The sequence below is a fragment of the Lissotriton helveticus genome, chromosome 2_1, assembly GCF_964261635.1.
Source record: "Lissotriton helveticus chromosome 2_1, aLisHel1.1, whole genome shotgun sequence".
Classification (NCBI taxonomy): domain Eukaryota; kingdom Metazoa; phylum Chordata; class Amphibia; order Caudata; family Salamandridae; genus Lissotriton; species Lissotriton helveticus.
In genome coordinates, this window is record NC_136059.1 from 647,631,609 (window position 1) to 647,648,274 (window position 16,666).

Below are 16,666 nucleotides of genomic sequence, written 5' to 3' on the forward strand. Positions count from 1 at the left end.
TGCATAGTAGAACAGAGGTACCATAATGAACATCGGGCTATCTTCAATAGCAAGCAGTGTCCTGGTGCAAAATAGCAAGCTTATGTCTAAAACATTGAACCATGCCGCTAGGAGAATCCAACTATTTAAAGTGGTGCTTGATTAAGGAACAAAGAACAACTACAAGGTTTCCTACTTACTTTAAGAAAGCACCCATTGACAAACATGACCATCCGAAGTGGAAGTTAGACATGCTATTCTTCCATGTGCCTTATCTCTAACTCCTCTACTACTATATTATTCCTATATCTGAAAGAAACAGTTAGTTATAGATTCCTTACCTCAGAATTACCCCCAGGCGTCAGCCTGGATCCAGAAAGTTTTTTCGTCAGCAGTACCACTGTGCGTAGGAAGGTGGCGTTGGTCGGCTCCGCGTCCGTCATTTGCATCATGGTAGCCGGGTCGACGTCGCGGTAGCTACTAGACGCCACCCTCGCGCGCTGACGTCAGTTCTTTCTTTTTCCGCGCCAGCCAGCGCAGATCCGGAGGGAGTGGTACCTCCAGTCACTTTTTAACCAAACAGTTTGAGTTACTTTTGTCAACTTCTGTTTTGAGTCTACGACACGGATGCCCGGCTTCAAGGCTTGCGGTTCCTGTAGCCAACTGATGTCGGTTACGGATCTGCACCGCATGTGCCTCTTTTGCCTGGAGCATGACCACGACCCCAAGTCATGCTCCGACTGCTGGTCCATGGCTCCGAAGGCTGTGCGGGAGCGGTCCCAAAAGCTTCTTGAGCGCCGGCAGTTGGCGCCCCGCCATTTGAGGTCGAGAGGGAGGTGGAGGGACCGGTCGCTGAACCATCATTACTCTTCTAAGTCTTCGCACTCTGGGTTAGGTAAGTCGAAGCAAAAGAAGAAGTCGCAGAAGCATTGTCGCTCTTCGACTTCTCCCCGTCGGTCGGCTGATCCGACGAGGGATGCTGGCGGTGCCCCTCCCACTGCTGCGCGCGCAAAGCCTGATGAGTCTACTCCGGGCTTACCTCCCTTCCCGGGACCCGGAGCGACTCCTGCCCAGCTTCGTAAAATGTTTGAGGCAATGCAAGCCATGGCGCTCCTTCAGGCGACGCGAACTCGGTTGGGGGGCCTAGACCTTCTCCGCTGACGGCTCCAGCCCCAGCACCGCAGGCCCCTTTTTGATCCAGGCTTGGTGCCGGTGCACCTTACTACACCTCCACCGCTTTCTCGGGCACCACAGCCGACGCCGGCCTCCATCCTGATGTGGACCCGGACCAGGCGGGGTTTTTGTGCCTCTGTTTACCCCAGGGCTCCCTTTTCAGTCCGATTGGCACCCAGAGGATGAGAAGGAGGACTGGAAGGGGTCAGGTGACCCTCTGACTGACTGATCAGCTAGCTCTGAGCAGGACTGGAGAGAGGAACTGGGGGATGCCAGTGATCTAGACACCTCCCCTGACCTTGACATATTGTCTTCTACAATGGCTACGGAGGAGGAAGCATCGTACACAGTGGTGTTGCATAGGGCGGCTGAGGCTCTTAACCTCGAGCTTCCTACGGTGGCGGTCAGGACTAACCTCCTGACAGAGGTGCTTCAGCCGGCTGCGAGCTCACCCCTGCTGCTGTTTAATGAGGCCCTTACCAATGTCCTTTTGGGCACCTGCTCCTGGCCCAACGTGGGGGCTCCCATGAATGTGCAGAAGTCACACCTGATCCCCTCAGAAGCTTCTCTTCATCGGAGCGGTTCTGGACACGGCACCGTTACGGGTTTATCCTCCCGAACAGCGAGTCCAGTCTATTCGGGCTATGATTCCGATCTTTCAGCCTCTATCATGGGTTTCAGTCAGAATTACCCTGAGGCTGCTGGGCCTTATGGCCTCCTGCATCCTACTGGTCGATCATGCCAGGTGGCAAATTCGGGCTCTGCAGTGGGACCTGAAGTTCCAGTGGATGCAGCATCAGGGGAGTCTGTCCCATTGCATTCAGATCTCGGAGGGCACTGAATGACAACCTTCAGGTGCTTTGGGTGATCCATCTTGCACTGAGTGCATTCCTTCCCTCTGTCAGGGGATGAGTAGTGCTTGTGTTTACGGACAACACCACCGTGGTACGGCAACAAACAAGGCAGGGTGGGGTCGTGGGCCCTACGTCAGGAGGCCCTTCGCCTTTGGATATGGCTGGAACATCCGGGCATATTCCAGGTGGTTTAACACCTGGCAGGTCCACGGAACGCCAGGGCGGACGAACTCAGCCGCAGGTGCATGATGGATCACAAATGGCATCTTCACTCGGAGGTGGTGCAAGGTCTCTTTCAGCAGTGGGGAGACCCTTTGTTAGATCTATCGCCACCGAAGAGAACGTGCAATGTCAGCAATTCTGCGCATCGGAGTTTCCATGGCGGCGCTCATTAGGTGAATAAGCATGACTGGGCCCAAGTCATCCTTGTGGTTCTGGATTGGGCACGAAGAGTCTGGTATCCCGAGCTGCTCAACATGGTCATTGATCCTCCGGTCTGCCTCTTCGGGAGGATCTTCTGTCGCAGCAGCAGGGGATGATCCTGCACCCGAACCTGTACAGCCTCCACCTCCTTGCGTGGAGATTGAGCGGCGACAGTTGACGTCATTTGACTTGCCTCCCAAAGTCTGAGATGTAATCTTGGCAGGCAGGCGTCCCTCCACTAAGATGGCATACGCCTGCCGATGGAACAAATTTGTGGCATGGTGCACAGCAAAGGATGTGGATCCCCTTTCTGCCCCTTTTTCTGAGGTTCTCTTGTTCCTCCTTTCTCTAGCCCAGAGTGCTGAAAAAGATCAGGAGCGAATGGGCCCAAGTCATTCTTGTGGCTCCGGATTGGGCATGAAGAGTCTGGTATCCCGAGTTGCTTAACATGGCCATCGATCCGCCGATGAGTCTGCCTCTTCGGAAGGATCTTCTGTCCTCCACCTACTTGCATCGAGATTGAGCGACGGCAGTTGACGTCTTTCGACCTGCCTCCTGAAGTCTGTGATGTAGTCTTCACTAGTTATGTTGGGTATGTTGGCCCAACGAACCGTGCACTATCCACTTGGTGCTATGCACCTAAACAATTTATATTTTCTTAACAGTCAATAGATTTTCTGTTTTGTTTAATTGCTTCTATTTATTTTTAGATGTTTTTTATCTTGTTTTCATCTGTATATTACCAAATTATGACATTGTATTTCTATGAATTGTATTGCATTCACAAAACCACAACATTAGCATTACATTTCATGTTACATTCAACAATGTTATGTGCTGTACAATTTCTATAAAGTGCCCGGTGCCCAATGCATTTCGGCACTACCAAGGTGCCTTCATCAGGGGCGAATCTGTAAGAAATAAATAAAGATGACCATGTAATTTCACTTTTAGGATGCCCATGGATGGTGTTGTATGTGTATCCTGTGTGTTATCATACCTGTTCTCGTGTTGCTCAATTCTTAAATCCTGTGTGAAAAAATTAAATGTATTTATTCTCTCAGCCAAGCCAAGTATAACAATGCATCCTGAGAATAAACCAAGTTTGGATTGCTAACATAAGCTTACCACAAATCTCGAGTCTTCAAAAGTACCCTAAACAACAAACAAGGAATATATTCAGTTTCCTGCTCACTACTACAAACCATTTCCATATAGCTAAAACCACTCCTATATATAGACTGGCATACCTGTTGTTCCAGCACTGTTCTATTTCTGCAAAACATAATGACAAATCACGTATGCTATATTAGTACTCCAATGTACTGAACCGTAAGTTGTATTTCATGTCAATTCCACTCCCGCATACCTGTTGAATGCGTCCATACGATGTTCACTACGAAACATAAACAAACAAATTCGCCGTCAATACTGAAGCCCATCGCGAATTGCTACTCCTCATCTACATACCTTTCGGTACAAACGAAAACCCCTTACCTTGTTTTCAAACAATTCTCTCCGTATCAAAACGACCTGCTCTCCAATCAAAGAGTGTCTCAACTGTTACCGATAGTTCCGCGTCTCATAACAATCTCCCGCGCGCCTGAACACAAAGACATAAACAACGGGCTAGTACGCTGCCATTGATCGAGTCGCGGACGCCATATTTCAATGGGTTATTTTCAGCATGAATGCTGTACGTATCAGCTGCGCTCAGTTTTCAAACCGCGTCCTACCTAATATCTTAAGTTTAATGTATGAATTGTGAATAAATTATGAATGTCACATTGCAGTGACCAAGCAATTCTCTTGTTATTACCAACATAAGTTTCGACTTAAACACTACCTTCCTGCCGCGTAAGCCATATTATAAGGTGTTATCTCGATAACACCAACCGTGTTATACAAACCCTCGTCCTGACTGATGTACTAAGTATTTTATTAATGTATTTGCTCTGTGGTAGATGTTTTGTGATACCTTCAGGTTTATGTTCAAAAGAATATGTTAGTGGCAATGATGGTGCGTATTATAAATTGTACAATGTGAACCAATATATTCAAATGCACGATAAGTTTTCAATGGATACTGTTGTATCTTAATCACGTGTCTTAATATACATTGCAATTAAATCTCAAAACCCCATGTTATTTGTCTTAGTGCTCTCATGTAATAAAGTCGGTTGATTTTATGCAATTGCTTGGGTTTTTAATTTTTTATAATTTTTCAGTTCATATGCGCTGACCCATAAGGGCTCTGATTTTAATATCTGCATGAGATGCTTTATTTGCTCATAGGAAGCAAGATAAATCATATTTATCGTTAAGACCGATGGGAGCCATCACGTGTAAGTTTTTGATCCAAAATAGTTCTCTTTGCAACAATCTTTGGTGGTTATTGATTCCTGCTTTTATGGGTACTTGTTCAATGATAAAGAACCGCAATTGAGAGATTGTGTGACCTGTGTCTCTCCAGTGAACTGCTAAGGGTGAAGTTAGGTTTAAGTTGCGTATTCTGCTCTTATGCTCCGTGATTCGAGTCTTAATCTTCCGTTCCGTTTTGCCCACATAGAGCTTGCCACATGGGCACTTTATTCCATACACTACGTTTGCAGTATTGCAGTCACTGGTGTGTCTCAAATCTATGACTTTTCCTGTAGTAGGATGACTGATGGTGTTCCCCATTATCACATTATTACAGTTTGTGCAATTCAGACATTTACTCATTCCTTTGTGAGATACTGTAGACGATGTCGGTGGTCTCAATTTCAATCTCTCACGCAAATTTTGCCCTCTTGTATATGCATGTACTGGTAAGTCTTTGAATAATCCTTTGAAATCTGGTTCATTCATTAAAAGTTCCCATCTGGTGTTGATTATTTTCTTGATTTCTCTCGACTGGGTCGTGTATTTCATTACAAAAACCATTTTTTCTTGGGTGCTTCTCTGCTTGGGCTTCAGTAAATCCGTTCTATCTAGTGCCAGTACATTCGAAATGCTCTCATCAAGTTCCTTCCGTGGGTATCCCCTAGCTTCATATTTGATTGCCTGTTGGTGAATGGTTCTTGTTGCCTCTTGGTTATCAGAACATATTCTCTTAATCCTTATGAATTGGGACTTTGGTAGGTTTTTGCTTAAACTTCTAGGGTGAAAACTTGTGTATCCTAGTGCATTGTTCTTGTCCGTCGGTTTAGTGTAAAGTTGTGTGGAAAAACCTGTTGAAATTTTTGTAATTCTCACATCCAAAAAATCAATTGTTTGTGAATCAATCTTGTGCGTGAATTTAATCCTGGGGTTAATTGCATTCATCATCAAAATTAACCTTTCTAGGTGCTCTTGAGTGCTGTCCCAGATTAAAAAAATATCGTCTATAAAACGACAGTACATTTTCACATGTTTCCAGACTTCGGTTTTCATGATGTTCTCTGCTTCAAACTGGGCCATAAATATGTTAGCATAGGCTGGTGCACCCGCAAATCCCATAGATGAACCAGTTAGCTGGGCATAATGATGTTCCCGCCAGATGAAATAACTGTTGTGTAAACAGAACTTAAGTAATTGTAACAAGAACACCTTGTTTGTTGGTAGTTCTCCCATTTTCAGAAGAGCCCATTCAGTTGTTTCAAGGCCTGCTTCATGCGGAATCGACGTATAAAGAGCGACTACGTCTATAGTACATAAAATCCACTCCGTTTGAAAGCCCTGTTCTGTCCATGTCAATTTATTCAAGAAATCTGTGGTGTCACGTATATAGGATCCCCAATTCTGAACGAATTGCTGTAAAAAGTGGTCGAGAAATCGGCCGAGGGGATCAAACAATGACCCGCACCCCGACACGATCCGTCTGAAAGGTGGATTTGTTAGATGTTTATGCACCTTTGGAATCATATAGAGCTTAGGCGTTCTAGGATATTTAGTCGTCAAGTATGCTCTTATTTTTTGGTCAATCCAGTTGTTATCTTCTGCTGTTTGTAGTAGGTCATCCAACATTTTTTGTAGTTTTGTGATCGGATCAGATGGTAGCCTTAAATATGTTTCCTGGTCAGATACATGTTGGTCGACTTTTAATTCATAAAAGTGTGCATCCATTACCACTAGGGCTCCCCCTTTATCCGCTGGTTGAATCATAATCTCCCTGTTGTTGGACAAGTTCTGCAAGGTGATTCTTTCTTTTTTCGTCAAATTGTTGTGCTTAGACTTGTTGTAATCCAATTTTTGTAAATCTTTTCTGACCATTACTTCAAAGGTGTCTAACATTTTGTGTGAAATGGGAGGTTGAAACACACTTTTAGGTTTGAATTTCTCAAGCTGACCTTTCGTAGCTGTGATCTGCTCTGTTGGTTCCACTATATTGGTGAAATAGTGTCGTAGCCTGAGTGTCCTCATGAACCGGAAGAAAGCCCCCTCTGTTTCCATTTCATTAGTTTGTGTAGTTGGTACATATGTTAGTCCTTTGTTTAACACCGTGAGTTGTTGATTCGTGAGTTTTGTGGAGGATATATTGATAATCAAATCACTTTCCGTCCGCTCCGTAAGGCTTTTCCTGCCTCTTCCTCTCCTTGTTTTGCTCTTTCTGTTGCTGTCGTTATCTGCTGCGTGGGTGGTCGGTCTTGATCTTGTACCAGTGACAAAAAAGGTGCACTTGCACTGCTTGTGGGTTGTTCCGCTATTTCTAGTGTGACTGATGCGCCCTCGGTGGAGACACGCACTGGTCCCCGTCGTATAGATGTTTCCTTTTCCGTGACTACACTCTCTTCTGATGAATGTGTTGTTAATGTTGATTTTTTAGGGATAAATTGTCGTCGGGCATAGATGTCGGCCCAGGTGTAAACTTCATTTAGCTTGTAATCTATGGTATCCCGTTTATACTTGCGCAATTTACCTTCTTGTAGTTCCTTTTCGTACTTGTCCAGTTTCTGGTTGATACCTTCTAAATTGATTTTTCATGTGTCTGCCTCCAGTCTTAATTCTAATTCAGTTTTCAAATTAAAGATTTCCTCCTCAAGTTCTTGAATTGTCTTCGCCAATTCCTCGATAATGAGCAGAATAAGATCTAATGAGCACTTATTCAAAATGCTGTACCATTTTTCCATGAACTTTGCGTTCAAATTGAAGCGAAATAACATGGACTTAATCGCTAATCTCAATCCTCTTGGTATTCTCTTGGCTCTATGATATTGGATCAATGTAGTTGCGTGCATCCTTTGATTTAACTGTCGTCGCGTCAAGTACTCTAATTGTTTCAGCTGTTGGCTGATTGAACCTCCATGGGCATCCATGTTTCTCACTTCTTTAATTAAAGAATATATTTCGTCTGCTTGTTCAGTGGTGTAGGCCATGACTGTAGCCCTGTTTTCCGTTATCCCGGTAATGTTATCAAATTGCATCTTGGTTTAGTTATTGGGTGCCTCCCTAAAGGTTGACAATGAGTTATGATCTGTTTAATTCTGAGCTAGGGAGCACTCCTGTTCTTCAATTATCTTTATACTTTGAAAAATGGTGCTGCGGTTCTTAGGGGTTGTCAGTCCCTAAGTATGAAACACTAGTTATGTTGGGTATGTTGGCCCAACGAACCGTGCACTATCCACTTGGTGCTATGCACCTAAACAATTTATATTTTCTTAACAGACAATATATTTTCTGTTTTGTTTAATTGCTTCTATTTATTTTTAGATATTTTTTATCTTGTTTTCATCTGTATATTACCAAATTATGACATTGTATTTCTATGAATTGTATTGCATTCACAAAACCACAACATTAGCATTACATTTCATGTTACATTCAACAATGTTATGTGCTGTACAATTTCTATAAAGTGCCCGGTGCCCAATGCATTTCGGCACTACCAAGGTGCCTTCATCAGGGGCGAATCTGTAAGAAATAAATAAAGATGACCATGTAATTTCACTTTTAGGATGCCCATGGATGGTGTTGTATGTGTATCCTGTGTGTTATCATACCTGTTCTCGTGTTGCTCAATTCTTAAATCCTGTGTGAAAAAATTAAATCTATTTATTCTCTCAGCCAAGCCAAGTATAACAATGCATCCTGAGAATAAACCAAGTTTGGATTGCTAACATAAGCTTACCACAAATCTCGAGTCTTCAAAAGTACCCTAAACAACAAACAAGGAATATATTCAGTTTCCTGCTCACTACTACAAACCATTTCCATATAGCTAAAACCACTCCTATATATAGACTGGCATACCTGTTGTTCCAGCACTGTTCTATTTCTGCAAAACATAATGACAAATCACGTATGCTATATTAGTACTCCAATGTACTGAACCGTAAGTTGTATTTCATGTCAATTCCACTCCCGCATACCTGTTGAATGCGTCCATACGATGTTCACTACGAAACATAAACAAACAAATTCGCCGTCAATACTGAAGCCCATCGCGAATTGCTACTCCTCATCTACATACCTTTCGGTACAAACGAAAACCCCTTACCTTGTTTTCAAACAATTCTCTCCGTATCAAAACGACCTGCTCTCCAATCAAAGAGTGTCTCAACTGTTACTGATAGTTCCGCGTCTCATAACAATCTCCCGCGCGCCTGAACACAAAGACATAAACAACGGACTAGTACGCTGCCATTGATCGAGTCGCGGACGCCATATTTCAATGGGTTATTTTCAGCATGAATGCTGTACGTATCACCTGCGCTCAGTTTTCAAACCGCGTCCTACCTAATATCTTAAGTTTAATGTATGAATTGTGAATAAATTATGAATGTCACATTGCAGTGACCAAGCAATTCTCTTGTTATTACCAACATAAGTTTCGACTTAAACACTACCTTCCTGCCGCGTAAGCCATATTAAAAGGTGTTATCTCGATAACACCGAACGCTAACCAACCGTGTTATACAAACCCTCGTCCTGACTGATGTACTAAGTATAAACATCTAACAAATCCACCTTTCAGACCGATCGTGTCGGGGTGCGGGTCATTGTTTGATCCCCTCTGCCTATTTCTCGACCACTTTTTACAGCAATTCGTTCAGAATTGGGGATCCTATATACGTGACACCACGGATTTCTTGAATAAATTGACATGGACAGAACATGGCTTTCAACCGGAGTGGATTTTATGTACTATAGACGTAGTCGCTCTTTATACGTCGATTCCGCATGAAGCAGGCCTTGAATCAACTGAATGGGCTCTTCTGAAAATGGGAGAACTACCAACAAACAAGGTGTTCTTGTTACAATTACTTAAGTTCTGTTTACACAACAGTTATTTCATCTGGCGGGAACATCATTATGCCCAGCTAACTTGTACATCTATGGGATTTGCGGGTGCACCAGCCTATGCTAACATATTTATGGCCCAGTTTGAAGCAGAGAACATCATGAAAACGGAAGACTGGAAACATGTGAAAATGTACTGTCGTTTTATAGACGATATTTTTTTAATCTGGGACAGCACTCAAGGGCACCTAGAAAGGTTAATTTTGATGATGAATGCGATTAACCCCAGGATTAAATTCACGCACAAGATTGATTCACAAACAATTGATTTTTTGGATGTGAGAATTACTAAAATTTCAACAGGTTTTTCCACACAACTTTACACTAAACCGACGGACAAGAACAATGCACTAGGATACACAAGTTTTCACCCTAGAAGTTTAATCAAAAACCTATCAAAGTCCCAATTCATAAGGATTAAGAGAATATGTTCTGATAACCAAGAGGCAACAAGAACCATTCACCAACAGGCAATCAAATATGAAGCTAGGGGATACCCACGGAAGGAACTTGATGAGAGCATTTCGAATGTACTGGCACTGGATAGAACGGATTTACTGAAGCCCAAGCAGAGAAGGACCCAAGAAAAAAGGATTTTTGTAACGAAATACACGACCCAGTCGAGAGAAATCAAGAAAATAATCAAACACCAGATGGGAACTTTTAATGAATGAACCAGATTTCAAAGGATTATTCAAAGACTTACCAGTACATGCATATTCAAGAGGGCAAAATTTGCGTGAGAGATTGAAATTGAGACCACCGACATCGTCTACAGTATCTCACAAAGGAATGAGTAAATGTCTGAATTGCACAAACTGTAATAATGTGATAATGGGGAACACCATCAGTCATCCTACTACAGGAAAAGTCATAGATTTGAGACACACCAGTGACTGCAATACTGCAAACGTAGTGTATGGAATAAAGTGCCCATGTAGCAAGCTCTATGTGGGCAAAACGGAACGGAAGATTAAGACTCGAATCACGGAGCATAAGAGCAGAATATGCAACTTAAACCTAACGTCACCCTTAGCAGTTCACTGGAGAGACACAGGTCACACAATCTCTCAATTGCGGTTCTTTATCATTGAACAAGTACCCATAAAAGCAGGAATCAATAACCACCAAAGATTGTTGCAAAGAGAACTATTTTGGATCAAAAACTTACACGTGATGGCTCCCATCGGTCTTAACGATAAATATGATTTATCTTCCTTCCTATGAGCAAATAAAGCATCTCATGCAGATATTAAAATCAGAGCCCTTATGGGTCAGCGCATATGAACTGAAAAATTATGAAAATCAAAAACCCAAGCAATTGCATAAAATCAACCAACTTTATTACATTAGAGCACTAAGACAAATAACATAGGGTTTTGAGATTTAATTGCAATGTATATTAAGACATGTGATTAAGATACAACAGTATCCATTGAAAACTTATCGTGCATTTGAATATATTGGTTCACATTGTACAATTTATAATACGCACCATCATTGCCACTAACATATTCTTTTGAACATAAACCTGAAGGTATCACAAAACATCTACCACAGAGCAAATACATTAATAAAATACTTAGTACATCAGTCAGGACGAGGGTTTGTATAACACGGTTGGTTAGCGTTCGGTGTTATCGAGATAACAACACCTTATAATATGGCTTCCGCGGCAGGAAGGTAGTGTTTAAGTCGGAACTTATGTTGGTAATAACAAGAGAATTGCTTGGTCACTGCAATGTGACATTCATAATTTATTCACAATTCATACATTAAACTTAAGATATTAGGTAGGACACGATTTGAAAACCGAGCGCAGGTGATACGTACAGCATTCATGCTGAAAATAACCCATTGAAATATGGCGTCCGCGACTCTATCAATGGCAGCGTACTAGTCCGTTGTTTATGTCTTTGTGTTCAGGCGCGCGGGAGATTGTTATGAGACGCGGAACTATCGGTAACAGTTGAGACACTCTTTGATTGGAGAGCAGGTCGTTTTGATACGGAGAGAATTGTTTGAAAACAAGGTAAGGGGTTTTCGTTTGTACCGAAAGGTATGTAGATGAGGAGTAGCAATTCGCGATGGGCTTCAGTATTGACGGCGAATTTGTTTGTTTATGTTTCGTAGTGAACATCGTATGGACGCATTCAACAGGTATGCGGGAGTGGAATTGACATGAAATACAACTTACGGTTCAGTACATTGGAGTACTAATATAGCATACGTGATTTGTCATTATGTTTTGCAGAAATAGAACAGTGCTGGAACAACAGGTATGCCAGTCTATATATAGGAGTGGTTTTAGCTATATGGAAATGGTTTGTAGTAGTGAGCAGGAAACTGAATATATTCCTTGTTTGTTGTTTAGGGTACTTTTGAAGACTCGAGATTTGTGGTAAGCTTATGTTAGCAATCCAAACTTGGTTTATTCTCAGGATGCATTGTTATACTTGGCTTGGCTGAGAGAATAAATAGATTTAATTTTTTCACACAGGATTTAAGAATTGAGCAACACGAGAACAGGTATGATAACACACAGGATACACATACAACACCATCCATGGGCATCCTAAAAGTGAAATTACATGGTCATCTTTATTTATTTCTTACAGATTCGCCCCTGATGAAGGCACCTTGGTAGTGCCGAAATGCATTGGGCACCGGGCACTTTATAAAAATTGTACAGCACATAACATTGTTGAATGTAACATGAAATGTAATGCTAATGTTGTGGTTTTGTGAATGCAATACAATTCATAGAAATAGAATGTCATAATTTGGTAATATACAGATGAAAACAAGATAAAAAATATCTAAAAAATAAATAGAAGCAATTAAACAAAACAGAAAATCTATTGTCTGTTAAGAAAATATAAATTGTTTAGGTGCATAGCACCAAGTGGATAGTGCACGGTTCGTTGGGCCAACATACCCAACATAACTAGTGTTTCATACTTAGGGACTGACAACCCCTAAGAACCGCAGCACCATTTTTCAAAGTATAAAGATAATTGAAGAACAGGAGTGCTCCCTAGCTCAGAATTAAACAGATCATAACTCACTGTGATGTAGTCTTGGCAGCCAGGCATCCCTCCACTAAGACAGTATATGCCTGCTGGTGGAACAAGTTTGTGGCATGGTGCACAGCAGAGGCTGTGGATTCCCTTTCTGCCCCTCTTTCTGTGGTTCTCTTGTTTCTTCTTTCTGTAGCCCAGCAGGGCTCTGCTCTGTGCACCATCAAGGGCTCTCTTCTGGCCATTTCTGCCTTTCTAAGGCTTTTTGATCAACCTTCTCTCCAAGTTCCCGGTTGTAAATCGTTTCTTAAAAAGCATTACTCATCTCTTTCCTCCTATTCCCTTCATACTGCCTCAGTGGGACGTGAATTTGGTCTTGACCTTTTTCATGTGCTCTCCCTTTGTGCTGCTTCACAACTGTCCTCTACAACTCTTAACTCATAAGACTACATTCCTGGTAGCCATCACATCTGCCAGAAGAGTGAGTGACCTCCAGGCTCTTTCATCCAAGCCTCCTTTTCTGGCTGCACATCCGGACAAGGTTGTCCTGAGAACTCGTCCATCCTTTCTTCCCAAGTTGGTTACCTCCTTTCACATCGGGCAAACCATAACTTTGCCCACCTTCTTTCCGCCTCCACATCCTTCTAAAGAGGAAGAGAGACTCCACCGTCTGGACCTATCTGGATCGCACCAAATAGTTCCGGGTGAATGACCAGCTCTTTGTTGGCTATGTGGGCGCTAAGATAGATTGGGCCGTACACAAGCGGACCATCTCTAGATGGGTCGTTTTGAGTATTAAATCCTGCTATTCTCTAGCAAAAAAAGGGACCTCCAGTGGGGCTATGCGCCCATTCCACCGGGGCGACGGCAGGCACTACTGCTTTAAGACGAGGAGTCCCTCTGAATGACATTTATCAGGCAGCTATGTGGACATCGCTGCACACATTTACAAAACACTACTGCCTGGACACCCAAGTCCGGAGAGACAGCTTCTTTGGCCGTTCTGTTCTGCAGGATTTTCTGGTGTGAGCATGCTTCGCAGACCCACCTCCGGGTTTGGTATTGCTGGGGTATCTATTCTAATGTAAGGAATCGAAAACTAACTATTTCTGTCAGATGAACAAGTTACTTACCTACAGTAATTATATATCTGTAAGAAACCTAGGTTAGTTATAGATTCCTTACCACCCCACCAATCCTCCCCGTTTTGCAAACTGACATCCTTTCAGGGCCCTAGTTTAGTGCACCAGTGGTCAGTGTCTTGCATGGCTCTGTTTCTCTGGCGCAGAAAGTCGTGTACAGAACTGACAGCACATGAGGGCGGCGTCTAAGTAGCTGCCGCAACATCATCCCAGCGACCACGACGTCCACGACGGACGTGGAGCCGACCGACGCCACCTTCCGACGTGCAGAGGTACCTCTCAGAGGTACCTCTGATGAAAAATGTTCCTGATCCAGTCTGCCGCTTAGGGGTAATTCTAAGGTAAAGAAGCTTTAACTAACCTATGCTTCTTATAGATATATCATTACCAAAGGTAAGTAACTTGTTCTTCTACCCCACTCCACTCCACCGCACACCACTAGAATTGTCCCTGCTCTGCTCCAGTCTGTCCTACTCTGCTCCAGTCTATCCCACTCTACTCCAATCTGCCCCACTCCTATCTACCCCACTCAAATATACACCCAATCTAACCCACTCCATTACAATCTACTGCAGTGCAATTTACCTCACTTTATTCTAGTTTAGCCCACCCCACTCCAAATTCCACTGCAATCTATCCAACTCCTCCCGACTTTAATCTAGCCCACTCCACTCCAATCTAGCCCACTCCACCACGGTCTAGCCCACTCCAATCAACCCCACTCCATTCTTCCATACTCCATTTTACTCGACCCAAATCTACCCCACTCCAGTCTACCACACTTTACTCAAATATACCCCAACCCATTCCACCCCTTCTAATCTACTCCACCCAATTACCCTACCACGTTCTACCCCTCCCCATCTTCCCCTATGTACTCCTTTCCACCCTAGGCCACTTCAATTCACTTCACCCCAGTCCAATCCACTCCAGTCTACCCCATTCCAATCTACCCCACTCCAACCCGATTTACCCCGTCCACCCCACCCCAATCTACCCCACACCTTTCTATCCAACTCCATTCCAATCTTCCCCACTTCACTCCAATCTACCGTACTTCACTCCAATATACCCCACTCTACACTATCCCACTACTATCTAACTCCAATCTAGCCCGCTCCACCCTAATTTACCCCAGTCCAGTCTACTGCTCTCTACTCCTATCTATCCCACTCTCCCCACTCCAATCTACACCATTCCAATCTGCTGCACTCTTCTGCAGTCTAACCCACTCCACTCCAATGTCCCCCAATATATCCCACTCTACTCCACCCCATTCTATCCCAGTCTACTCCACTTCACCCCAGTCTGCCCCAGGTCAGTCTACCCCAATCAACTCAACTCTGCCCCCACTCCACTCCCATTCTACCCTACTTTAATACACGCAGTCTTCCACACTCCAATCTACTGACCCCACTCCAATCTACCCAATTCCACTCCAGTATACTCCACTCCAATCCACTACTCTTCCCCAATCTACCTTACTCCACCCCAGTATATCCCATTCCACCCCGATCTACCCTGCTCCGATCTACCCCACTCCAATCTATCTCTCTAATCTACCCCTCATCCAATCTACCACATGTCATCCCTCTCTACCCCAATCCATTCCACCCCCACTCTACGCCAATCTGCCTCTCTCTGCCCAAACCCAACCTACCCCACTCCAATCTACCCCAACCCATGCCACTAACTTTTAGCCATGCTGAACACCAGCCTCATTTGTGTACATAATGGCTAAAACACATTGCCTAAACCAATAGCTCTCTCATAGGCAAGACCTATTGTATTTGTCAATGCTTGTTCCTGATGTCAAAGAGGCTGCTCATAGTAGAGCCTGCAAATAGTAAGAGTGTGGCACACTATACGTTTTCTAGATATGCCCCAGAATTACGGCAACAAAAATGGCAAATGCATATAGTACAGTCACAGACAAGGTACCTCTTGTAGAAATGTGATGCATGTTTTTATTCAAGATAATTTTGATGGTTCAAAAAAAGAAATTGGTTGCTTTTTTTTGGTTACATGTCAGCACATACTTGAAAAACGACAAACTCAAATTGGTATAGGTGGAACAAATTTTCACAGCTTTGCAGCAAATGGATTCAGTAGTTTTCTTCATCTACATAACCTCTATTCCTCTTCCAAATCTGGAAGCTCACTGGTGTTATTTAAAAGTAAGTGGCTAGCTTTAGCAATTCAGAGTATTTCATTTCACTGGTATATCAGCACTTTGAGTGTTTACCGAAGTAATAGTCGTGGTTAACTGCAGACTTCAAGAAGACTTCGGCATGCACTAGTACAGGCAGCTAGCTATTGGCAGCAGGGTATGCCTCACATAACAGACCTGCATCTCTGTGTTACAGATCGTATCAGAGGGTGGCTGGCTATTGGGACCAGGAATTATCACCAGTGAGCAAGTGCCACAGGCTCTACAGCACTGGTTGACCATCAAGACTCAAGCTACAAAAAACACTGTAAGGAATACTTTACATTGTACCTACCACCGTGCATTGCCTGGGGGACACTGTAACCAGCTTCTAAGTAGTGTGAAGCTCCACCATTCCAAGTTCTGTTACACTGATTCTTGAGGTAGACCTACCTGGTCCAATGAGATAGTGAACTATTTCAAAGTGGATCTTGGACACAGTACTCTGGTCACCCAGCTGTGTAACTAAAGAAAGGTTAGAGAGGTTAAAGATAATTACCAAATATTGGCATTGTTTTCCTTTGCAAATACTAGGAAGGAATGTGCTGTGCACATGAGAATACCCAAGCCATACCATATAAAAAGTGTGCTGGTATAGGATCAGTA

General features: G+C 43.3%; 1 protein-coding gene across 2 annotated transcripts in view; it reads left to right on the forward strand.

Moving 5' to 3' along the window:
- Nucleotides 1-16,666, forward strand: part of RASA1 (RAS p21 protein activator 1) — a 1,157,575-nt gene that overhangs the window by 1,049,769 nt on the left and 91,140 nt on the right. Inside the window, exon 24 of one of the 2 annotated variants that reach the window (XM_078675333.1) lies at nucleotides 16,218-16,328. The exons of the other annotated variant lie outside the window; for it this stretch is intronic. Within the exon in view, the coding sequence (XP_078531459.1) occupies nucleotides 16,218-16,328 (111 nt within the window). The remainder of the gene's footprint in view (nucleotides 1-16,217; nucleotides 16,329-16,666) is intronic. 2 annotated transcript variants of the gene reach the window in all.